Source organism: Salvelinus fontinalis, chromosome 19, assembly GCF_029448725.1.
Source record: "Salvelinus fontinalis isolate EN_2023a chromosome 19, ASM2944872v1, whole genome shotgun sequence".
In the NCBI taxonomy this organism is placed as follows: Eukaryota; Metazoa; Chordata; class Actinopteri; order Salmoniformes; family Salmonidae; genus Salvelinus; species Salvelinus fontinalis.
This window is the reverse complement of record NC_074683.1, coordinates 23,084,852-23,111,704: the sequence shown is the minus strand read 5'-3', so window position 1 is coordinate 23,111,704 and position 26,853 is coordinate 23,084,852. Positions and strand designations below refer to the sequence as shown.

At 44.9% G+C, this 26,853-nt stretch overlaps 1 protein-coding gene across 2 annotated transcripts in view; it reads left to right on the top strand.

Moving 5' to 3' along the window:
• LOC129816506 (tumor necrosis factor receptor superfamily member EDAR-like) overlaps positions 1-19,619 on the top strand; it is a 62,922-nt gene extending 43,303 nt beyond the window's left edge. For both annotated transcript variants that reach the window (XM_055871066.1, XM_055871065.1), the window contains exons 5-11: positions 1,885-1,970; positions 10,987-11,196; positions 11,760-11,834; positions 12,786-12,858; positions 15,686-15,959; positions 16,064-16,124; positions 18,054-19,619. In XM_055871066.1, coding sequence (XP_055727041.1) covers positions 1,885-1,970; positions 10,987-11,196; positions 11,760-11,834; positions 12,786-12,858; positions 15,686-15,959; positions 16,064-16,124; positions 18,054-18,382 — 1,108 coding nt within the window. In that variant the 3' untranslated portion in view covers positions 18,383-19,619. The remainder of the gene's footprint in view (positions 1-1,884; positions 1,971-10,986; positions 11,197-11,759; positions 11,835-12,785; positions 12,859-15,685; positions 15,960-16,063; positions 16,125-18,053) is intronic.
• Positions 19,620-26,853: the final 7,234 nt, after the last annotated feature.

The window sequence follows — 26,853 nt, the reverse complement described above, 5'->3', positions numbered from 1 at the left end:
ACTATTGTAGCTGGAAACATCAGATTTTTAATGGAATATCTACATAAGCGTACAGAGGCCCATTATGAGCAACCATCACTCCTGTGTTCCAATGGCTCGTTGTGTTAGCTAATCCGAGTCTATAATTTTAAAAGGCTAATTGATCATTAGAAAACATTTTGCAATTATGAAAAATTAGCTGTTCTAATTAAAGAAGCAATAAAACTGGCCTTTGGACTAGTTGAGTATCTGGAGCATCAGCATTTGTGGGTTTGATTACAGGCTCCAAATGGCCAGAAAGAAAGAACTTTCTCCTGACACTCGTCAGTCTATTCTTGTTCTGAGAAATGAAGGCTATTCCATGCGAGAAATTGCTAAGAAACTGAAGATCTCGTACAACAGTGAAGAGGCGACTCCGGGAGGCTGGCCTTCTAGGCAGAGTTCCTCTGTCCAGTGTCTGTGTAATTTTGCCCATCTTAATCTTTTCTTTTTATTGGCAGTCTGAGATATGGCTTTTTCTTTTCAACTGCCTAGAAGGCCAGCATTCCAGAGTCATCTCTTCACTGTTGACGTTGGGACTGGTGTTTTGTGGGTACTATTTAATGAAGCTGCCAGTTGAGGAATTGTGAGGCGTCTGATTCTCAAACTAGACACTCTAATGCACTTGTCCTCTTGCTCAGTTGTATTAACTGAGATTATCTAACTTGGATTATCTAACATAACGTGCCATAACGTGCCATTGGAACACAGGAGTGATGGTTGCTCATAATGGGCCTCTGTACGCATATGTAGATATTCCATAACAAATCTGTTTCCAGCTACAATAGTAATTTACAACATTAACAATGTCTACACTGTAGTTCTGATCAGTTTGATGTTATTTTAATTGACAAAATTATTTGCTTTTCTTTCAAAAAAACAACGACATTTCTAAGTGACCCCAAACTTTTGAACGGTAGTGTACATTTATGCACACACATACATACCACCGCTGCCAGAGAGTGATGTTGATAAGACAGTACCACTCCATAGGACACTTCTGTCACATCACCCCTGTTTCCCCCCCACGTCTTCATATCACACAGCCACAGCCTGGTCTAACCCTCCATTGGCCACGCTATCTGCCTCAATTACCCAGTTACCATCTGGTCACCCACAAACATGGAGGCAGGAGAAGATATAAACTGTTACAGGACCGGCTCAATGCTCTGATCTTCTCCACCCCCCCACCCCCTCTCTCTCACTCTCTCTCTTTCTCTCTACCATATGATGTTGTTCAGTGACTGTACCACCTCAAAGACATTCTTGGGTTTCAATTGAGTTTAAAGTCAATATACAGACTAGAGTGTTTTAGCATTACTGGCTGCTTTAATAACTCTCTCACTGTACTGTACTGGGGGAATACTGAACACTGCCTGCCTTTGTCGGGGTTGGAATCGAAATGCTTCTTTATTAAATCATACTTTACTTAAGTCCTCACCAAACACATTTTTAGTAGAATGGCATTTTAATCTCAGATTTAATGCTTTTGTGGTCCTGGTTTTCATCCTGGAGATCTGGTGTGCATGTTTGATTGAAAGTGGTTTAATTGTCCTCTCTGATTAATGGTAGATGGTCTGCGCTAGAGGCCTAGAGGACTCCACGCTCTGAAGCAGCCTCCCTTCTCTTCCTCTGTCACAGCTCAGGGCTAAATAATATCTCTATCTAACCTAATGGGATACAGTACTCTCCCCTCTAGGCATCAGTTTAACCTTTTCACCTCCAGCTATTATTGAGACACTTCTCCTCTCTAATACTTACATATTTACACTGTGTATCTTAATAACATATCTCTGTGTATAATAAGAGAATAATATGTATCAGTATTGTTCTCTAAATGTTCTCTCTGTGCTTCCTCTCTGTCAGGTATTACATCCAGGAGAACCGGCCCAGGAACCTGTATGGAATGGTCTGTCACTCGTGTCAAAATGCACCGCGCAACACTAAAGAGTGTACGTTTTCTTATACCTGACAAGTTCTACAACACAAACAGAACCAGAACCCAGGCCAGAGAGGGTCAGAGACAGTCACAGAGGGACCGAGAGAGATACTTGTAAGGTCAGGCGAGTGAGGGCTGCAGAGGGCTGGGACCAGTTAATGAACACAGACAGACAGAGCAGAACACAGGGAGAAACAGCATGACATTATCTCACCATAGTCTGGAACTGCTTCCTCATAGTGGTGCTCGACCCCAGGAATTGTTTTTAGTGTACGTCGCTCAAAGCAACACTCCCTGGCATATTGTTTTGCCCGGAAATTTAAATCATTATTATTGTGTCATTTTAATGACTGTGTTTTGATATATAACAACCTTAAACAGACTGGAATCTGCTGTGAGGAGGATGGGAGAGAGAGGAGGGAGGGATGTGAACAGACTGGAATCTGCTGTGAGGAGGATGGGAGAGAGAGGAGGGAGGGATGTGAACAGACTGGAATCTGCTGTGAGGAGGATGGGAGAGAGAGGAGGGAGGGATGTGAACAGACTGGAATCTGCTGTGAGGAGGATGGGAGAGAGAGGAGGGAGGGATGTGAACAGACTGGAATCTGCTGTGAGGAGGATGGGAGAGAGAGGAGGGAGGGATGTGAACAGACTGGAATCTGCTGTGAGGAGGATGGGAGAGAGAGGAGGGAGGGATGTGAACAGACTGGAATCTGCTGTGAGGAGGATGGGAGAGAGAGGAGGGAGGGATGTGAACAGACTGGAATCTGCTGTGAGGAGGATGGGAGAGAGAGGAGGGAGGGATGTGAACAGACTGGATGGAATCTGCTGTGAGGAGGATTAGAGAGAGAGGAGGGAGAGATGTGAACAGACTGGAATCTGCTGTGAGGAGGATGGGAGAGAGAGGAGGGAGAGATGTGAACAGACTGGAATCTGCTGTGAGGAGGATGGGAGAGAGAGGAGGGAGAGATGTGAACAGACTGGAATCTGCTGTGAGGAGGATTGGAGAGAGAGGAGGGAGAGATGTGAACAGACTGGAATCTGCTGTGAGGAGGATTGGAGAGAGAGGAGGGAGAGATGTGAACAGACTGGAATCTGCTGTGAGGAGGATGGGAGAGAGAGGAGGGAGAGATGTGAACAGACTGGATGGAATCTGCTGTGAGGAGGATGGGAGAGAGAGGAGGGAGAGATGTGAACAGACTGGAATCTGCTGTGAGGAGGATTGGAGAGAGAGGAGGGAGAGATGTGAACAGACTGGAATCTGCTGTGAGGAGGATTAGAGAGAGAGGAGGGAGAGATGTAAACAGACTGGAATCTGCTGTGAGGAGGATTGGAGAGAGAGGAGGGAGGGATGTGAACAGACTGGAATCTGCTGTGAGGAGGATTGGAGAGAGAGGAGGGAGAGATGTGAACAGACTGGAATCTGCTGTGAGGAGGATGGGAGAGAGAGGAGGGAGGGATGTGAACAGACTGGAATCTGCTGTGAGGAGGATGGGAGAGAGAGGAGGGAGAGATGTGAACAGACTGGAATCTGCTGTGAGGAGGATGGGAGAGAGAGGAGGGAGGGATGTGAACAGACTGGAATCTGCTGTGAGGAGGATTGGAGAGAGAGGAGGGAGAGATGTGAACAGACTGGAATCTGCTGTGAGGAGGATGGGAGAGAGAGGAGGGAGAGATGTGAACAGACTGGAATCTGCTGTGAGGAGGATGGGAGAGAGAGGAGGGAGGGATGTGAACAGACTGGAATCTGCTGTGAGGAGGATGGGAGAGAGAGGAGGGAGAGATGTGAACAGACTGGAATCTGCTGTGAGGAGGATGGGAGAGAGAGGAGGGAGAGATGTGAACAGACTGGAATCTGCTGTGAGGAGGATGGGAGAGAGAGGAGGGAGGGATGTGAACAGACTGGAATCTGCTGTGAGGAGGATGGGAGAGAGAGGAGGGAGAGATGTGAACAGACTGGAATCTGCTGTGAGGAGGATGGGAGAGAGAGGAGGGAGGGATGTGAACAGACTGGAATCTGCTGTGAGGAGGATGGGAGAGAGAGGAGGGAGAGATGTGAACAGACTGGAATCTGCTGTGAGGAGGATTGGAGAGAGAGGAGGGAGGGATGTGAACAGACTGGAATCTGCTGTGAGGAGGATTGGAGAGAGAGGAGGGAGGGATGTGAACATACTGGAATCTGCTGTGAGGAGGATGGGAGAGAGAGGAGGGAGAGATGTAAACAGACTGGATGGAATCTGCTGTGAGGAGGATGGGAGAGAGAGGAGGGAGGGATGTGAACAGACTGGATGGAATCTGCTGTGAGGAGGATGGGAGAGAGAGGAGGGAGAGATGTGAACAGACTGGAATCTGCTGTGAGGAGGATTGGAGAGAGAGGAGGGAGAGATGTGAACAGACTGGAATCTGCTGTGAGGAGGATGGGAGAGAGAGGAGGGAGAGATGTGAACAGACTGGAATCTGCTGTGAGGAGGATGGGAGAGAGAGGAGGGAGAGATGTGAACAGACTGGAATCTGCTGTGAGGAGGATTGGAGAGAGAGGAGGGAGGGATGTGAACAGACTGGAATCTGCTGTGAGGAGGATGGGAGAGAGAGGAGGGAGAGATGTGAACAGACTGGAATCTGCTGTGAGGAGGATTGGAGAGAGAGGAGGGAGGGATGTGAACATACTGGAATCTGCTGTGAGGAGGATGGGAGAGAGAGGAGGGAGGGATGTGAACAGACTGGAATCTGCTGTGAGGAGGATGGGAGAGAGAGGAGGGAGGGATGTGAACAGACTGGAATCTGCTGTGAGGAGGATGGGAGAGAGAGGAGGGAGAGATGTAAACAGACTGGAATCTGCTGTGAGGAGGATGGGAGAGAGAGGAGGGAGAGATGTGAACAGACTGGAATCTGCTGTGAGGAGGATGGGAGAGAGAGGAGGGAGAGATGTGAACAGACTGGAATCTGCTGTGAGGAGGATGGGAGAGAGAGGAGGGAGGGATGTGAACAGACTGGAATCTGCTGTGAGGAGGATGGGAGAGAGAGGAGGGAGGGATGTGAACAGACTGGAATCTGCTGTGAGGAGGATGGGAGAGAGAGGAGGGAGGGATGTGAACAGACTGGAATCTGCTGTGAGGAGGATGGGAGAGAGAGGAGGGAGGGATGTGAACAGACTGGAATCTGCTGTGAGGAGGATTGGAGAGAGAGGAGGGAGAGATGTGAACAGACTGGAATCTGCTGTGAGGAGGATGGGAGAGAGAGGAGGGAGAGATGTGAACAGACTGGAATCTGCTGTGAGGAGGATGGGAGAGAGAGGAGGGAGAGATGTGAACAGACTGGAATCTGCTGTGAGGAGGATGGGAGAGAGAGGAGGGAGAGATGTGAACAGACTGGAATCTGCTGTGAGGAGGATGGGAGAGAGAGGAGGGAGGGATGTGAACAGACGAGTGTATAACAACAAACACACACTTTTCAACAAGCAGCTAATTGTTTCTTGCAGGCAGAGTTAGGGAGGGAAAGAGGGAGGGAGAGACGTGTGAGGGTCCATTTTGATTAACCATTTTAAAAGTCTTTAAAATACCCAAACCAGAAATATGTAGTTGAAGCGTGGAGTTACTAGCTCGGGGTGAAGGCAGGCCAGCACTCACCAAGTAATCTGTAAATTACCCCGGCTTCCAGCTCAGTGCGTGTGTGTGTGTGTGTGTGTGTGTGTGTGTGTGTGTGTGTGTGTGTGTGTGTGTGTGTGTGTGTGTGTGTGTGTGTGTGTGTGTGTGTGTGTGTGTTACCGCGGCTCCCAGCACCGCGTGGTGTAATAATTAAAACGTTTGGAGGGCATGAAAAAGATTATTAACATGTTTCTGCCTGTCCTGGGCTTCTCTTCAGCAGCAGCCTGTCATCTCTAGGATATATACGGCGGGGTCCGAAATTATTGACACCCTTGATAAAGATTAGCAAAAATGACTGTACAAAAGAAATAATTAAAATACTGAGCTATGGTGTATGCACACATTTTTTGGGAAATTAGATTATTTTATGGAATTATAATTGATCAGAGAAGTGATATTTTAGTTTTCTCAAAAAGGTAAGGGTCAAAATTATTGACACCCCTGTTTCCAATACCTTTCAATACCTCAACTTGTGAGGATAATGGCACTGACCCTTTTTCTAAAATGTTTTATGCGTTAGAGAAAACATTAGGAGGGATCTTAGAGCATTTCTCCATATAGATTCCTTCCAGATCCTTGATATCCTTTAAAAAAAAAAAAATGTTACCCCCTTTTCTCCCCAATTTTCGTGGTATCCAATCGCTAGTAATTGCTATCTTGTCTCATCGCTACAACTCCCGTACGGGCTCGGGAGAGACGAAGGTCGAAAGCCATGCGTCCTCCGAAGCACAACCCAACCAAGCCGCACTGCTTCTTAACACAGCGCGCCTCCTACCCGGAAGCCAGCCGCACCAATGTGTCTGAGGAAACACCGTGCACCTGGCCCCCTTGGTTAGCGTGCACTGCGCCCGGCCCACCACAGGAGTCGCTGGAGCTCGATGAGACAAGGATATCCCTACCGGCCAAAACCTCCCTAACCCGGACAACGCTAGGCCAATTGTGCGTCGCCCCACGGACCTCCCGGTCGCGGCCGGCTGCGACAGAGCCTGGGCGCAAACCCAGAGACTCTGATGGCGCAGCTAGCGCTACGATGCAGTGCCCTAGACCACTGCACCACCCGGGAGGCCCCGATATCCTTTATCTAAGCTTATGGACTGCCCTCTTCAATTCAAACCACAGGTTTTCAATGGGTTTAATGTCTGGAGACAGAGAGGACCATTGCAAAATGTTGATTTTGTGGACAATTAACCAGTTCTTTGTGGATATTGATGTGTGCTTGGGGTTGTTGTCTTGCTGGAAGATCCACTTACGGCCAAGTTTCAGCTTCCTTGCATAGGCAACCAGGTTTTGGCAAAAATGTCCTGGGTAAAGTTCATGATGCCGTTGACCTTAACAAGGGCCCCAGGACCAGTGGAAGAAAAATAGGCCCACAACATCAAAGACCCCCCCCCCCCACCATATTTTACAGTAGGTATGGGGTTCTTTTCTGCTTATGCATTCTCATTTAAAACGCCAAACCCACCACTGGTGTGCGAGGCCAGAGCTCTTTTTTCATGTCCTCCAACTAAAGTAAACACCTGGAGTTGGCTAAACGGCATAAGCATATGGATTGGAACCGGGGCTTTGGTCAGATGACATGAATATAGACCTCTCTGGCCACACACATCAGTGGTGGGTTTGCCGTTGAAATTAAAATGACCTTTTTGAGAGAATAAAAGTATTACTTGTTAAACAAAATATATTTCTCTGAGCAATTGTATTAGTATAAAAGTATAACAAAAAATGTAAGCATACAGTATTGTTACGCACGCCTCTGAGAAGAGGGAACGCAACTCCCTGCTACAACTTAACTCTCTGAAGTGCAAGAGGTATGGACTGTAGGTGCGAGTAAGGATGACACAAAAGCAGAATTTACCGTTTACTAGAATTTATTTTCTTACACGGTAATATGGGGAAAAGGGGCTGGACGGAACCAAAGCAAAGAAAGTAAATATCAAAATTCCCCCTCTCCTATCTAACCTACCTACCCACTTAACTTACCTAACTTAACACCGCCTGGTGCCCTAACCAAAATACAGGGGGTGGTCCGCCCAGGTCTTACCTAGTGTGCCTAGACAGTAAATATACTACGGGTATATGTATGCCCGCGGGCCTCTTGCCTAAGCACTCCCAAAGTGCCTTCTCCTTCCCCCCCTGGGAACAAACGAAACAGAGTAATTATTAACGATTTCACAAACACAGGACATAGAAAAACTGCTACCAACAACAACAGTACATACCACACTTTCTGATACACAACCAACACTATATCACAATCTAATTTCTCTCGATCTTTCCAAAATATTCAATTCTCTCTCAATCTCCAAATCTCTACTCCTTATCTCATCTCCTCTCTCTCCTCTCAATCTCAATCTTCTCTCTCTTGGCAGAACACTGGCTTTTATCTTCAGGTGGCAATGGTGATTAGAGTCAGCTGCTTCTTGACGAGGGGGCGGGGTCAGCTCCAATCACCAATTAGCCTGGGGTTGACCAATCAGCTGGTTGGGGAGTACTTCAGGACGCCATCTCCTGAAACACACACTCAAATACAAAACAGAACACAGAAACTGGGGAACGTAACAGTATAGCTAAGTATTTGAATAATTTATTTTATAAACAGTCATTTTTGTTCATCTTTATCAAGGGTGTCGATAAGTTCGCACCACGTACGTCTGGACCTCCTCTCTAGGCTATATACACCTATACATATCTATACCATCTGTCTGTCCCCTGTTTACCATCATGTACTCCATATACTGTAACAGGCTAGCTTTGAACTTTGAACCCAGGTCATCATCTAATATAACTGCAGCCGTTTCATACAATAATATATTGAATCTGTCTGATCTGATCAGTGAATAAACAGTCTGAAGCAGCATGAAGATGTCCAGAAGCTTTAGAGGAGATGAAGCTGAAAGCCTTAGTCTATTCTAATGTCTGCCTGTAGGAAAGTCTTGGTCTATTTTAATATCTGCCTGTAGGAAAGCCTTGGTCTATTCTAATGTCTGCCTGTAGAAAAGTCTTGGTCTATTTTAATATCTGCCTATAGGAAAGCTTTGGTCTATTCTGATGTCTGCCTGTAGAAAAGTCTTGGTCTATTTTAATATCGGCCTGTAGGAAAGCTTTGGTCTATTCTGATGTCTGCCTGTAGGAAAGTCTTGGTCTATTTTAATATCTGCCTGTAGGAAAGCCTTGGTCTATTCTAATGTCTGCCTGTAGGAAAGCCTTGGTCCTTTATGATTGCCAGTAGGAATGCCTTGGTCTAGTCTTCCTGACTCTAGGGTTCACAGCAAAGAAACAGAACAGTGATTAAGATGTGAAATCACGCTCCACTAAACAAACAGGATTCGTATTCTACCCACAGAAAATAAACAAACACCCAGAACACTGATGACTCTGACCACAAAGAGGGGGGGGGGGGGTGTGTGTGTGTGTGTGTGTGTGTGTGTGTGTGTGAGAGAGAGAGAGACTACAGGGACTCGGTAGTGCCAGGCCGGATGCCTGATTAAAACGAGAATAAAAGTAGATTTAGGACCTGTCAGGAGTTTACAGCTCCATTAAAGCTGAAGAAAACAGTCAATCAACAACCCCGAAGGGCAGCGTTTCCCAAACTCGGCCTCGGGACTCCAAGGGGTGCACATTTTGGTTTTTGCACTACACAGCTGATTCAAATAAAATAAAATAAAATTGTATTTGTCACATGCGCCGAATACAACAGGTGTAGTCCTTATAGTGAAATGCTTACTTACAAGCCCTTAACCAACAATACAGTTTTAAGAAAAATAAGTGTTACGTTTACTAAAATAAACTGAAGTAAAAAATAATCAAATCAAAAAATTAAAGAGCAACAATAATAAAACAGTAACGAGGCTATATACAGGGGGTAACGGTATAGAGTCAATGTGCGGGGGCACAGGTTAGTCGAGGTCACTGAGGTAATGTGTACAGTAAAGTGACTATGCATAGATAATAAAAAAAGAGTAGCAGCATAAAAATGGGGGGGGGTGGGTCAATGCAAATAGTCTGGGTAGCCATTTGATTAGCTGTTCAGGAGTCTTATAGCTTGGGGGTAGAAGCTGTTAAGAAGCCTTTTGGACCTAGACTTGGCGTTCCGGTACCGCTTGCCGTGCAGTAGCAGAGAGAACAATCTATGACTAAGGTGGCTGGAGTCTTTGGCAATCTTTAGGGCCTTCCTCTGACACCGCCTGGTATAGGGTATAGAGGTCCTGGATGGCAGGAAGCTTAGCCCAAGTGATGTACTGGGCCTTACGCATGACCCTCTGTCGTGCCTTGCGGTTGGAGGTTGAGCAGTTGCCATACCAGGCGGTGATGCAACCAATCAGGAGGATCTCGATGATGCAGCTGTATAGCTTTTTGAGGATCTGAGGACACATGCCAAATCTTTTCAATCTCCTGAGGTAGAATAGGCGTTGGGCGTGCCCTCTTCATGACTGTCTTGGTGTGTTTGAACCATGTTAGTTTGTTGGTGATGTGGACACCAAGGAACTTGAAGCTCTCAACCTGCTCCACTACAGCCCCGATGAGAATGGGGGCGTGCTCAACCCTCCTTTTCCTGTAGTCCACAATCATCTCCTTTGTCTTGATCACGTTGAGGGAGAGTTTGTTATCCTGGCACCACACTGCCAGGTCTCAGACCTCCTCCCTATTGGCTGTCTCATCGTTGTCAGTGATCAGGCCTACCACTGTTGTGTCATCGGCAAACTTAATGATGGTGTTGGAGTCGTGCCTGGCCATGCAGTCAAGGGTGAACAGGAAGTACAGGAGGGGACTGAGCACACACCCCTCAGGGGCCCCCGTGTAGAGGATCAGTGTGGCGGATGTGTTGTTACCTACCCTTATCACCTGGGGGCGGCCCATCAGGAAGTCCAGGATTCAGTTGCAGAGGGAGGTGTTCAGTCCCAGGGTCCTTAGCTTAGTGATGAGCTTTGAGGGCACTATGGTATTGAACACTGAGCTGTAGTCAATGAATATCATTCTCACGTAGGTGTTCCTTTTGTCCAGGTGGGAAAGGGCAGTGTGGAATGCAATAGAGATTGCATCATCTGTGATCTTTTGGGTATATATGCAAATTGGAGTGGGTATAGGGTTTCTGGGATAATGCTGTTGATGTGAGCCATGACCAACCTTTCAAAGCACTTCATGGCTACAGACGTGAGTGCTACGGGTCGGTAGTCTTTTAGGCAGTTTACCTTGGGGTTCTTGGGCACAGGGACTACGGTGGTCTGCTTGAATGATCAAAGCTTGATGATTAGTTTATTATTTGAATCAGCTGTGTAGTGCTAGGCCAAAAACCAAAACATGCCCCCCTTGGGGTCCAAGACATGGCTTCCTTCAGATGCAGAAGTAGTATCTGTGTTGTAACTGTGTAGTATCTGTGTGTTCCAGGCATGCTTACCAAAGCTGTGTTGTCAGGCAAAGCCCCCAGTGTCTCAACCAGCAGTACCACCATGTTCCCTCACCCTCACAAAGACCCCACAGGACAGGGTCACCTAGCAACCGCTCTCATCATCGCCATGTCAACCATCTTCATCATGGCCATCGCCATTGTCCTCATCATCATGTTCTACATCCTCAAAGCCAAGCCCAGCGGACAGGGTAACACTCACACACACACACATGCTCACACCCAGATACCCAGCGGGCAGGATAACACTCACACACACACATGCTCACACCCAGATACCCAGCGGGCAGGATAACACTCACACACACACACACACACACACATGCTCACACCCAGATACCCAGCAGGCAGGATAACACTCACACACAGACACCCAGCGGGCAGGATAACACTCACACACACACATACTCACACACAGACACCCAGCGGGCAGGATAACACTCACACATGCTCACACCCAGACACCCAGCAGACAGGATAACACTCACACACACACATACTCACACAGCCACCCAGCAGGCAGGATAACACTCACACACATATACTCACACCCAGTGGGCAGGATAACACACACACACACATACCTGTACTCACACATAGTGGACAGGATAACACTCACACACACATACCTGTACTCACACACAGTGGACAGGATAACACTCACACACACATACCTGTACTCACACACAGTGGACAGGGTAACACTCAGTGTGCACGTACACTAAACTTTCTCTCTCTCTCTCTGTGTTCACAGCATGCTGCTCTGGTCAGGTGGTGAAGGCTGTGGAGGCTCAGACCAACAAACAGGAGGACAAGAAAGATGTTCCAGGTGAGGCTACATATACACAACACAACACAGACACAGACACAACACACACACAACACACTACCTTAGTTAACAGAAAAACACACTACAGAACACAAACTTTTACTTACAGTACCAGTTTTGGCCTCAGACATAATATATAGTCTGGTTTATTAGACTAACATAAAGAGACATTCTCATACCTGATGGCTGTCTGTCAGGCCTGGGGTCTGTGGGTTTGACACTGTGTGTGTGTGTGTGTGTATGTGTGTGTGTGTGTGTGTGGTTGACAATGGTGAGGAGTACTTTCCGTGTGCAGTGAGCGCAGCATGGTGGAATGTTTAGATTAGACTGTGGCGCTAGCTCTAGGCCGTCAGTGTTCCCCTCTCACTAACTTGAATGTTAACAACCGACTGACTCCTTCAGGGGTTATCAACCTCACGATAATACATCTACTGTCATCTCACATAGGCCTACCATTTTACCTCCAGTATGGTAATAGATATACATACAGTCATTTAGGTTTAGGAATCAAACCTGCGTGTTTGGGTTTGCAAATTAAGAATCACAAACATAAGTGTTTTATTCTTAAAACGGAATGTCTGTTTACATTTTCTCCGTGTATTGGTGAAAGCATACTGTATCGTGTGTGTATGTTTTGGGGAAAGTGTGCGTGCATTAAGCAGCTGTCTCATAAGTCTCTATGATTGACATTTCCGGTAGAGCTGGGAGCTATGAGTCTGAGACGTCTCCGAGGCGTACACCATCTAGGCTGACAGTGCCAGACACTTACAGGCTTTAAACTTTGATATGATTGCATTTTAACACTACAGTCTTGTTAATTGATTTATTTTGAAAATAATGGGCATTTTATGCCCCAGGTTATTTTGATGATAATTTCTGACTTTTACCAGCGTTAAAAGAACTGTGTGAGAAATAACATTTGATAAACAAAATATGTTTTCTTTCTTTCAGACAATGTTGTAATTTTCTCTGAAAAGGATGAATTTGACAAACTCAAACCTACGCCTCCGAAGACGGTGAAAAGGTAAGGTATCTTGATCACCTACCTGCACACATGACAAACATCAAACACACAATCTGAACAAACAGACACAAAAGGTGTGCAATATCTCTAAGATCATGTGTGTGTGTGTGTGTGTGTGTGTGTGTGTGTGTGTGTGTGTGTGTGTGTGTGTGTGTGTGTGTGTGTGTGTGTGTGTGTGTGTGTGTGTGTGTGTGTGTGTGTGTGTGTGTGTGTGTGTGTCTGCAAGCTTTGTTTTGTGCATGTCTAAGTTGCGTAGGGGTTGTGTAGACTGTAAAACCAAGTGTTTAGAATCTTAACACATAAGTAAATCGTTTTCTGTAAGACCTTTTAAACCTGTCAAGGTATTTAGAGTTTCTATGACAACACGTCACAGTGTAGATTGTAAACATGAAAACATGTTTATTCTCTGTAAGACTTTTTAAAAACATGAACACATTTATTCAGCACAAGGCATTTAGCGTTTAAACTCTAAACACTGGGGGTGTTGTTTTAACACTGTAGGGTGTAAAGCCGTATTTGCACATTTCTCAGCATGCCTTTCGAATGAATGTGAGAGATTCTGACCCTTGACTGTGATTGTTAGTGACAAGAGACATAGTTGTTGCATTCAATCATTTCACCAAGTGACTGCCTAAGTGAATGTGTTTGAATTAAAAGTAAACCCTTTATGACCACATGTACATTTCATAAAGCCTTTAGTTATGGCCTAGTTATCCTCAACATTGTGGTCTGAAAATCCTGGCTCATGGGCCACATCAGACCTGCAAGTCACAATACGCTGGTTTTTGAAGTGATTTGTAATTCCTATTGGAATCCAGCCAGAGGGAGGATATCCATTAATTGGAATATTTTATCAGACACAACCTGCACTCAGAATGGCTGCTATGGTGAAGGACTTAACAAACAAGACTACCTAAACCACGTGTCAAACTCATTCCACAGAGGGGCAGAGTGTGTGCTGGTTTTCACTTGATTGATGAATTAAGGTCACTAATTAGTAAGGAACTCCCCTCACCTGGTTGTCTAGGGCTTACTTGAAAGTAAAAACAAAAAAACAACAGACCCTAGGCCCTCCATGGAATGAGTTTGACACCCCTGACCTAAACCATCTAAACTGGAACAATTATCTCAGTAACTAGTGCAATAAATCCAACCTCTTACAGATTGGATTAGTTTAGAAACATGTTCGTTATTTATCTTTGTATAGTATAAGATAAATGAATCAATCAATATGCACGAGTAAACATAGATATTGAAACAAACTATTCTAAAGATCAACCTACAACAAAGCATGCTGGGAAATATGATAATGAGGCACCTCCCACATCTTTTTCACTCAGAGTTAACGGAAATGAACTCAACGCAGTTGAGTAACAACACCACCACTTGATTTAAAATATTTCTTGAATCAAATGTCCTGTTCAGTGCTGAAATGTAGGTACGGTGACAGACATTCCTAACACTGATCTGAATAAAAAGCAAGGAAAGTCACATCAATTTCTAATAACTAAAGTCATTCTAAACAGTGGTTAAAACACTAGTGGTTAAAATCTGAACACTAAGGAGATATGGGTGTTCTCATGGTTGGAAACTGACTGGAAAAAGCTGACTATCATGTTTAATCTTGCATTCTAAACGCCTGTGTTTTAGGTGAGAACACTTATTGGCAGTTCTAAATGCCTAATGTTTCAGTTTTAAACACTGATGTTTAGGTTATGAACATGTCACATGCTTCCTGGTTGTACAGTGTAGTGGTTGACTGGGGGCCTCAAAGACAGAGGTTCTTTTATCTGTTTTTCAGAATCTGCCTGTAATTAGACTACCACAGGACAAGTCACTGCAGCAGAGCATCGCTGCTAGCCCTTTAGTGGGGAGACAGTGTGTGTGTGTCCCCTTGCGTGGGCATGGAAAAAACAAGTTCACTTGAGTATTTTTCTGAAGCAGAGTGATTATGTGGCTTTGGAGGGTGAGGTAGCTGAGCACAGATTGGCCCTGGAGGAGGGGAGGGAGAAGGGAGTGGGGGATGAATTTAAAGAGAGCGAGGGGAAGATGGGTGGAGAGAGAGGTAAAGAGAGGTGAGGAGAGATTGGGGGTAAAGAGAGAGAGAGATAATTACTCTAGCGCAGCCAAACCACCAGGTGGATGACAGCTCCTCGCCCTTCCCCTCTCTGTCCTCTGCTCTCTTTCCCCCTCTCTCCTTTCTTCGGTCTCAACCCCACACTCGCAGACAATGAAGCCTTATTCATTATGACAGACAGCAATGAGAACAGACATATACACTCACATAAACATGGATAGACACAGACGATGTGTTTGTTTCATACAGTATCACAAGTCACATGTACACACACTGTATATGGTCTGTATGAACAACTTACATGTCAACACACACATTAACATTAGCATTACATCACCTAGCTAGACTCAGAGAGGTAAACAGTGTGGCTAACTGCATTCCAGAGGATGTGCTAACTCACAGTCTTAGCTTCCAGAGTGGGTGTAGGGTGACTGAGAAACAATGTGTGTGTGTGTTCGCGCGTGAGTACGTGCACACATGTAAAAACAATGCTATTGTGTGAGCATCTCTGAGAATATTTGTCAACAAGGTGTTTTTGGGAGAAAATCCCAGTGTTACACACACTGTCAGTGGCGTTCTGTGGAACCGAAGCTAAATATGCAAGCTAAAACAAGAGACTACTCACAGTATAACAATTAGGCTGAAGCTACATAACATTAGCATAACTAGACACAGCTAAATATCATTTGAAAAGGTCATGAAGGCTTAGTGTTATTATGCTGACTGATTGATTTTCTCTCTCCTCCCCAGTGAGAATGATGCATCGTCTGAGAACGAGCAGCTGTTGAGTCGTAGTATGGATAGTGATGAGGAGGCAGCCTTGGAGAGGCAGGGGGCAGCTGATCCTAACCCCAGCCTCTGTCTCCTGAACCTGGGAACCAAGCCGGACATCTGCCTGCTTTCCCTGGGGCTCCTCAACAGGGATAAGACTGTATCCAACCCCACCGGCCCTATCAACGCTAACAACATTAGCAATGGCAATGCTAACATCGTCAATAACAACAACTACAACAAGGCTACAGGGGTGAGAGAGATCAGTCATTCACATCCAACTATGTACTTTTACAATGTATTGCAATGTAATTACTTTGTAACTTACTTTACCTTTCTCTCTGTTTCTTCCTACAGATTCAGAGCCGGAGGAAAAAGATCCTGGATCTGTATGCTAGAGCCTGCAATGTGGCCGAGGGTGAGAACTCACACGTACACCCCCAGGTTTCAGCCCTATAGATCTGCCCTTCGGCTGGTTTCAGCCCTATAGAACTGCCCTTCGGCTGGTTTCAGCCCTATAGAACTGCCCTTCAACTGGTTTCAGCCCTATAGAACTACCCTTCGGCTGGTTTCAGCCCTATAGAACTGCCCTTCGACTGGTTTCAGCCCTATAGAACTACCCTTCAACTGGTTTCAGCCCTATAGAACTACCCTTCGGCTGGTTTCAGCCTTATAGAACTACCCTTCAACTGGTTTCAGCCCTATAGAACTACCCTTCGACTGGTTTCAGCCCTATAGAACTACCCTTCGACTGGTTTCAGCCCTATAGAACTACCCTTCGACTGGTTTCAGCCCTACAGAACTGCCCTTCGGCTGGTTTCAGCCCTACAGAACTGCCCTTCGGCTGGTTTCAGCCCTACAGAACTGCCCTTCGACTGGTTTCAGCCCTATAGAACTACCCTTCGACTGGTTTCAGCCCTATAGAACTACCCTTCGACTGGTTTCAGCCCTATAGAACTACCCTTCGACTGGTTTCAGCCCTATAGAACTACCCTTCGGCTGGTTTCAGCCCTATAGAACTGCCCTTCGACTGGTTTCAGCCCTATAGAACTACCCTTCGACTGGTTTCAGCCCTATAGAACTACCCTTCGGCTGGTTTCAGCCCTATAAAACTACCCTTCGGCTGGTTTCAGCCCTATAGAACTGCCCTTCGGCTGGTTTCAGCCTTATAGAACTACCCTTCGACTGGTTTCAGCCCTATAGAACTACCCTTCGACTGGTTTCAGCCCTACAGAACTGCCCTTCGGCTGGTTTCAGCCCTACAGAACTGCCCTTCGGCTGGTTTCAGCCCTACAGAACTGCCCTTCGCCTGGTTTCAGCCCTACAGAACTGCCCTTCGGCTGGTTTCAGCCCTACAGAACTGCCCTTCGGCTGGTTTCAGCACTATAGAACTGCCCTTCGACTGGCTTCAGCCCTATAGAACTGCCCTTCGACTGGTTTCAGCCCTATAGAACTACCCTTCGACTGGTTTCAGCCCTATAGATCTGCCCTTCGACTGGTTTCAGCCCTATAGATCTGCCCTTCGACTGGTTTCAGCCCTATAGATCTGCCCTTCGACTGGTTTCAGCCCTATAGAACTACCCTTCGACTGGTTTCAGCCCTATAGAACTGCCCTTCGGCTGGTTTCAGCCTTATAGAACTACCCTTCGACTGGTTTCAGCCCTATAAAACTACCCTTCGGCTGGTTTCAGCCCTATAGAACTGCCCTTCGACTGGTTTCAGCCCTATAGAACTGCCCTTCAACTGGTGTCAGCCCTATAGAAGTTCAAACACAAGGCCAACGGGCCGTTTCCGGCCCGTGATACATTTCTTTCCGGCCTGCGCAATGATTTGGGTTGTCAATTAATTTTGAGTGCAACATACAGCAATGCTGCATTCAACCGCATCGGTGATCCATTCATTGCAAAACATTTTTTTACATATTTTAAGTTTAAATGTTACAACAACCTAGCTACGTTTTTGTTATTTGGGGTTATTAAATAGGCTACTTTTTGATTAGAGTCGCAGTATATTATGCACATCTGTAAGCGTAGCAGCAAAGGCTGGACAAATATTATTTCTCTTCTTTTGTTTTAATATGTTAAAATAATATATACAGCATCCTTTGTACGTAAGTGGACATTTTAAACAGCCATATTCTTTCTTATAAAACAATGGCTAATTATTTTGTAAAAACAAACATACTAGGCTCTGTCTGGCCTGCGAATTCCTTGTGTTTCTTCAATGTGGCCCTTTATAATGAGTGTAACACCCCTGCTATAGAAGTACTCTTCGACTGTCTAGCAAAGGAATCTTGTATGCTGATCTCTAGCCACAACACACACATCCTAACCCTCCTTCTCCCCAGGTCTGAGTCCTACAGAACTACCATTTGACTGTCTGGAGAAGGCCAGTCGTATGCTGAGCTCCTCCTACAGTAGCGAGGCAGCTGTGGTGAAGACCTGGAGACACCTGGCAGAAAGCTTTGGCCTGAAGAGGGATGAGATCGGAGGGATGAGTGACGGCCTGCAGCTGTTTGAGAGGATCAGTACCGCCGGATACAGCATCCCAGACCTGCTCACCAGACTGGTGCAGATAGAGAGACTGGATGCTGTGGAGTCACTATGTTCTGATGTACTGGGAGGAGGAGATACACACACTGTCCCTCTGTCCTCACCACGCTGTGCAAGCGTCTGACTCACGTACACACTAATGTTCACACACACTCATATACACACATGTATGCACACATGCAATAGACGCATGTGCATATACCCGCACATACATTCAGAAACAAACAGTTTTAGCTCTCAACATGAAGAATGTCAGCAGGCCTCTCCAGATCTCAGATCTCTCTCCTTCTCGTCTCTCTGTCTCCCTCTGGCAATGGACTGGCAATTAACCTTGCTCTAGATGCCTCGACAAAAGCTTTTTATAACCTTCTTTAACATTTTTGCTTTTGTTTACATAGATCACATGTAGTACTAATAATAATATAATAATATTAATATCAGATTTTAAAAATGGCATAATGGACCTCTGCCAGGACCCCTGTGGACCCAGACCCTCTATTACCCCGCCTGCCCCCAGCGGTCAGCTGCTGCCACTGGCTCTAATTGGTTATCGTGTGGCGGTCTGGTATAATAGTGTTGTGGTTTACAGTCGAGACTTTCAGCACCTAATTAACCACTAAAACCAATGAACCAGTAAAGACCAGATGCCAGAGACTATTAAAGAGACTGCTAACAGACTAGGCCTACTGCAGCCTGAGGAATGCAGGGAGACAGAACTCCAGGAGACCCAGCACTGAGCTACGCTATGGTCAGCCGGGCTCTGACACTATGCTGGGTGATTCCACAGGATGGCAGCCATTTTGTGCCAAAAAGCTCAGCACATATCAGCTAATGGTGATAAGCTCCCAGCTACAGACATTTCAGGAACAAGAGAAGCCTCCTGTGTGTTTGGTTTATAGTGTTTTAACAGTGCCTTTCTATACCTGCAAGAATGCTTTTTCGGTTGAGTGACTGGGGAGGCACACTCCCATCGCTCAGTGTGTCTTCCTTCACTGCTCTGGTGTTTTAAGTTAGCCACGTTTAAAGGGGCTGGACTCCGGTAGTGTATATGAATAATAAATGTGCATGTACAATGTTCATCATTTAGCACGTGTCCATAACAGCTTCTTTAAGTTTCTCCTTGTTATTTTCAATTCAAACACAGCGTCAAGAGAAGGCTAGTGGTTCAGGTAGGTAGTGACAGAAGATGACTGACTGTATGTGCAGAACTTGGTCCTCTTACCTCAAGATCACAACGCTCCACAGACTAGACTTTAGAAACAATGGAAACAAAAACTATTTTATGGAAACAAATGGAAATGTATATATAACTTATTATTGTACATACTGTATGCATCAATAAAGAAGTATCAATTTAAAAAGTCCAAGTTATTATTTATTTACAGTAAAAAGATATAATTATCTTTTTGGATAATGATTTGGTAACAGTAATGTTATTCCAATAATAAGACCACTCCTTTTCCCTTGTTGTTTACATAAAGGATGTCATGTTTTCTGTGGTTGATCAAACTATTCTCTCAAAGAGGAATCTGTTGGAACAGCTGATTACCATATATCTCCGATTACTAGAGAGGTTTACACTACAACTGGGCACTGGTGTAAATCTGGTTACTCTATATCTATTTCAGTATGACGTCAAACCTTGGAGCATCATCTGTACAATAACCAGGGTATGCCATGTTAGTCTCTCTGCCAAGACATCACACAGCCATTGTTTGTGATAAATAATGATGTTCATCTATCTGCTGGCCTGAGATGTGAGGTGTACAGAGAATAGACTGTCAAAGGTGACTAGGCTGGAGTAGACTTGGATCATTAGATTTCTAAACAGCTCAGCTATAGAGTGAGTGTATGTGTGTTTGTGTGAGGCCCCTGAGGGCCAGTTACTAGCGCTTGGCTTGGCGTGAGTGTAGTGAAACGAGACAGAGAGTTGGACTCCTGAGGGCAGGGAGTGCCAACAAATAGTCAAGCTTCATACAGCTACTGTACCTGGTAACACACACACACTTTCCATCATTAAATACTTATTCCTTAAACAGGCCTCCAAAACCTGAGCTTGTTCCATATCTCTCATACGTCCGATATCTTTGTTGCTACAGTGACATCCTATAGTCTAATGTTGGTAGAGTAGTATCTACTGATGATATAATGAAGGACCAGTTATGTCTAATCCCAGAGCGTGCAGGGACACATCCAACACTGTGAAAGTCATTAATCACTGTCAGACAAATATGGCAAACACTATATTCTCTCCAGCCAGCCAAGGTTTGCAGCAGCATAGAGAAAGCTATACTGGACAAAAATATAAAGAAAACATGCAACAATTTCAAAAGATTTTACTGAGTTACAGTTCACATAAGGAAATCAATCAATTAAAATAAATAAATTAGGCCCTAATGTATGATTTCACATGACTGTTAGTCACAGATACCTTAAAAAAAACATGACTGGGAATACAGATATGCATCTGTTGGTCACAGATACAGTGTCTTGCAAAAGTATTCATCCCCCTTGGCTTTGTTCCTATTTTGTTGCATTACAACCTGTAATTTAAATTGATTTTTATTTGGATTTCATGTAATGGACATACACAAAATAGTCCAAATTGGTCAACTGAAATTTAAAAAATTACTTGTTTAAAAAAATGTAACAAACTAAAAAACGGAAAAGTGGTGCGTGCATATGTATTCACCCCCTTTGCTATGAAGCCCCTAAATAAGATCTGGTGCAACCAGATACCTTCAGAAGTCACATAATTAGTTAAATAAAGTCCCCCTTTGTGCAATCTAAGTGTCACATGATCTGTCACATGATCTCAGTATATATGCACCTGTTCTGTAAGGCCCCAGAGTCTGCAACACCAAGCAAGCGGCACCATGAAGACCAAGGAGCTCTCCAAACAGGTCAGGGACAACGTTGTGAAGAAGTACAGATCAGGGTTGGGTTATAAAAAATATCCAAAACTTCTAACATCCCACGGAGCACCATTAAATCCATTATTAAAAAATGGAAAGAATATGCACCACAACAAATCTGCCAAGAGAGGGCCGCCCACCAAAACTCTCGGACCAGGCAAGGAGGGCATTAATCAGAGAGGCAACAAAAATACCAAAGATAACCCTGAAGGAGCTGCAAAGCTCCACAGCTGAGATTGGAGTATCTGTCCATAGGACCACTTTAAGCCTTACACTCCACAGTATTGAATTTGGGGGTGGCTTTACGGAAGAGTGGCCAGAAAGAGCCCTTGCTTAAAGAAAAAAATAAGAAAACATGTTTGGTGTTCGCCAAATGGCATGTGGGAGACTCCGCAAACATATGGAAGAAGGTACTCTGATCAGATGAGACTAAAAATGATTTTTTTGGCCATCAAGGAAAACGCTGTCTGGCGCAAACCCAACACCTCTCATCACCCCGAGAACAGCATCCCCAACACTGAAGCATGGTGGTGGCAGCATCATGCTGTGGGGATGTTTTTCCATCGGCAGGGACTGGGAAACTGGTCAGAATTGAAGGAATGATGGATGGATCTAAATACAGGGAAATTCTTGAGGGAAAGCTGTTTCAGTCTTCCAGAGATTTGAGACAGGGACTGAGGTTCACCTTCCAGTAGGACAATGACCCTAAGCATACTGCTAAAGCAACACTTGGCTGGTTTAAGGGGAAACATTAAAATGTCTTGGAATGGCCTAGTCAAAGCCCAGACATCAATCCAATTGAGAATCTGTGGTATGACTTAAAGATTGTTGTACACCAGCAGAACCCATCCAATTTGAAGGAGCTGGAGCAATTTTGCCTTGCAGAATGGCTAGATGTGTCAAGCTTATAGAGACATACCCCAAGAGACTTACAGCTGTAATTGCTGCAAAAGGTGGCTCTACAAAGTATTGAATTTGGGGGGGTGAATAGTTTTTAGTTAGTCATATTTCTTGTTTGTTTCACAAGAAAAAATATTTTGCATCTTCAAAGTGTTAGGCATGTTGTGTAAATCAAATGATACAAACCCCCCCAAATTCCATTTGAATTCCAGGTTGTAAGGCAAAAAAAATTGAAAAATGCCAATGGGGGTGAATACTGTCGCAAGCCACTGTACTTTGGATCAGAAAACCAGTCAGTATCTGGTGTGACCACCATTTGCCTCATGTAGCGTGACACATCTCCTTCACATAGAGTTGATCAGGCTGTTGATTGTGGCCTATGGAATATTGGCTCACTCCTCTTCAGTGGCTGTGCAAAGTTGCTGGATATTGGCGGGAACTAGATCACGCTGTCGTACACGTCGATCCCGAGCATCCCAAACATGCTCAATGGGTGACTTGTCTGGTGAGTATGCAGGCCATGGAAAATCTGTGACATTTTCAGCTTCCAGGAGTGTACAGATCCTTGCGGCATGGGGCTGTGTATTATTATGCTGAAATATAAGGTGATTGTGGCAGATGAATGGCACGACAATGGACCTCAGGATCTCATCTCTGTTTCTGACAGTTTGTGCATAAATTCATCCGTTTTGCAAACTCATAGTTTCATCAGTTGGCCTGTGCTGGCGTGGTTACACGTAGTTCGCAGTTGTAAGGCTGGTTGGACACACTGACAAATTCTCTAAAACGATGTTTGAGGCAGCTTATGGTAGAGCTATTAACATTAAATTATCTGGCAAAAGCGCTGGTGGACATTCCTGCAGTCAGCATGCCAAATGCACGCTCCATCAAAACTTGAGACGTCTGTGGCATTGTGTTGTGACAAAACTGTTCATTTTAGAGTGGCCTTTTATTGTCCCCAGCACAAAGAGCAACTGTGTAATGATCATGCTGTTTAATCAGCTTCTTGATATATCACACCAACAGGGATGTAAACAAATTTGTGCACAAGATTTGAGAGAAATTATATTTTTAGGTGTATGGACAATTTCTGGGATCTTTTAGTTCAGCTCACGAAACATGGGACCAGCACTTTACATGTTGCATTTATATTTTTGTTCAGTGTAAGAGGAAGAATGTGCTCACTACACAGCAGGTAGCCTAGTGGTTAAGAGTGTTGGGCAAGTAACTGAAAGGTCGCTGGTTCGAATCCCCAAGCCGACTTGGTGAATATTATGTTGATGTGCCCTTGAGCAAGGCACTGAACCCTAATCGCTCTGGATAAGTGTGTCTGCTAAATTACTAAAATGTCAAATATAGAGGGCTTTCTAGCACACATACTTAATCTAAACAAGCTTTTATCTGACACGACAGCACAATGACAGATCGCTTACATAAGAAGCAAAGGCAGGAGAGGACAGGGCATCTGAGGACTACCGTGTTAAACTAGGGCTGTATCAACCAGCTACTGTATGTTAGGACTGGATTCAATCAGTATCGCGGAAGATCTGTGTTAAAACGTAAAGCTAATTTCCGATTGAGCCGAAATATGCAGTGTTAACTGTAATGCAGTCTCCGCGACCACGGGAACATTGCCTTTAATTGTCAATCGTGCTATAAACATGGATCTTCAGCGCTATCGATTGAATAGAGCCCGTAGTCTCTCTAGTTCTGCACTATAAGCAAGTAGAGAAGTAGAGGGAGAGACAGAGAGCTCAGGACCAGACCCAGTCCCCTTCATTAATAAGGAGTGAATGCCCAGGTTAACAGGCTGCTGTGGCCATGCTCTCTCTCTCACCAAGCACTCTGCCAACCACATGGTTCCACTCTCTCAGGACTAGAGGCATAAACTGCTGCACAATGCTTTTACTGCATCACACACCACTCTACTGCCATCTCATAACTCAGCCAACTCAGAGAAATAATATACATTTGGTGGTCTGTAACGTCCAACATGATTGAATGACTTTATATCTGTGGCAAAGCGTAGCCACTAATGTTAAACAGGTAAATAGCGTTCTAATGAGGTAGACTGGGCAAATTGTAGGCCAGGGAATCTTTAACTGAGTTTCCACTGAGATCTGCTCCACTGGGAAACACTAACATAAATTACAGGGACCGCAGCTCAGGGCCTGACGCTGCGCAGGGGCTGTCTGTGTGTGTGTGTCTGTGTGTGTCTGTGGAGGACACATAGCAGACCCACTGTGGGCCCATAGTGAGTAATGAAAGTTGATAAATCAGTTAGTGACAGGTCCTGAAGCAGTAAGGAGTGTTTAGGACCGTTACAGAGCCTTATTAAACTAACTGGTACCAGCACCCCCACAAGACTGTTCTGCAGCATTCACTTGCGCATGCTGTTCTTATGCAGGCACACACTTATGCGGGACTTTTTTTTTTCCCCGATGTGAGGTGACGTGATGAAGAAACAAACATGCAGACCAACATTTTAGAAAAGTCTGTATAGTAATAGGCAAACCTGTAAACAAGGAGTGACCTGAGCAGGAACCAACACGCAACGAGCAGCATAGTAAGTTGAATTGTATTCAACGCGGACTTGCAGGGATCTTTCAAGAGGAGAGATCAGATATGACATGTCTGTGTGATATTCTCTTCACCATCACCACACAGAAACATTCTGGACTGGTTAGAAAACTCAGGTTCTAATTTTCAGCTTCAGTCCATAACAAACAAACAGGCTTATATAAAACACATGAGACTCATATAAAACACATGTATCTCATAATTATATGACAGAGGAGTCAAACACTGTTTCCCGTCATTTCTTTGTTTATTGCTTCCTAGTGAAATCATCTGTACCTCGGAATGCATTAGACACACATTATAGCCAATCCCAACATGATGCTCATTTCATAGCAGATGGTATATAGGTTGAAAATTATATATAGTTGGATAAAATATAAATGTTAAGATCATATCAAAACAAATTACCAAAATGGACAAAAATAAAAAGGTACCACTTCAATAGGGGGGGGTTGTGTGTGTGTGTGTGTGTGTGTGTGTGTATATATATATATAGATATATATAGATATATAATGGGTCATGGATGCTGTTATTGATCCTGAATAGAGTAGCAGGGTAATGGAGGAAAATTGGGTGGTGTGATAACATAATATAAGATACTATAAAATAACTTTATTCATCTCCAAAGGGATGCTTGATTGCACCAGCCTATAGCCAAAGCAGACACAACATACTACAGAAAGACATAAAGACTATGAACTCAGGACACAATATGGCAGTTTAGAAGTATCTGGTGTGTTTACGACAACTGCTGGGAATACCACTGTTTTATTTGTATGCCAATGAAGGCTATGTAATAGATGCAGGGCTACTGATGATTTGCTGTAGAAGAGAGCTTTGATGCAGCAGTCTGAAACTAATCACCAAGTCTCACAGTGTACAGCACAGTCTGCGATACTGTAGTCTTTACTATTTTTTATTTTATTATTTTTTAGGGGGTAGATCAGCTTTAATATTGCAGATAGATTGTAGCTTCCTTCAATTAAAATGTCTGCATAACTTCAAATCCTCCATATATATACACTGCTCAAAAAAATAAAGAGAACACTTAAACAACACAATGTAACTCCAAGTCAATCACACTTCTGTGAAATCAAACTGTCCACTTAGGAAGCAACACTGATTGACAATAAATGTCACATACTGTTGTGCAAATGGAATAGACAACAGGTGGAAATTATAGGCAATTAGCAAGACACCCCCAATAAAGGAGTGGTTCTGCAGGTGGTGATCACAGACCACTTCTCAGTTCCTATGCTTCCTGGCTGATGTTTTGGTCACTTTTGAATGCTGGCGGTGCTCTCACTCTAGTGGTAGCATGAGACGGAGTCTACAACCCACACAAGTGGCTCAGGTAGTGCAGCTCATCCAGGATGGCACATCAATGCGAGCTGTGGCAAGAAGGTTTGCTGTGTCTGTCAGCGTAGTGTCCAGAGCATGGAGGCGCTACCAGGAGACAGGCCAGTACATCAGGAGACGTGGAGGAGGCCGTAGGAGGGTAACAACCCAGCAGCAGGACCGCTACCTCCGCCTTTGTGTAAGGAGGTGCACTGCCAGCGCCCTGCAAAATGACCTCCAGCAGGCCACAAATGTGCATGTGTCAGCATATGGTCTCACAAGGGGTCTGAGGATCTCATCTCGGTACCTATTGGCAGTCAGGCCAATTTTTTCTAAGGCTGCCCATGCTTTCCACCTGGCTACCCCTACCCCGGCTAACATCTCAGCACCCCTGCAGCAACTTGCCCAAGCACCCCCCACCCCACTTCCCCACTTCTCCTTCACCCAAATCCAGACAGCCAATGTTCTGAAAGAGCTGCAAAATCTGGATACATACAAATCAGCTGGGCTAGACAATCTGGACCGTCTCTTTCTAAAATGATCAGCCGAAATTGTTGCAACCACTATGACTAGCCTATTCAACCTCTCTTTCGTATCGTCTGAGATCCCCAAAGATTGGAAAGCTGCCGCGGTCATCCCCCTCCTCAAAGGGGGAGACACTCTAGACCCAAACTGTTACCTATATCCATCCTGCCCTGCCTTTCTAAAATCTTCGAACGCCAAGTTAACAAACAGATCACCGACCATTTCGAATCCCACCGTACCTTCTCCATATGCAAACTGTTTTCCGAGCTGTTCATGGGTGCACCTCAGCCATGTTCAAGGTCCTAAGCGATATCATAACCGCCATCAATAAAAGAC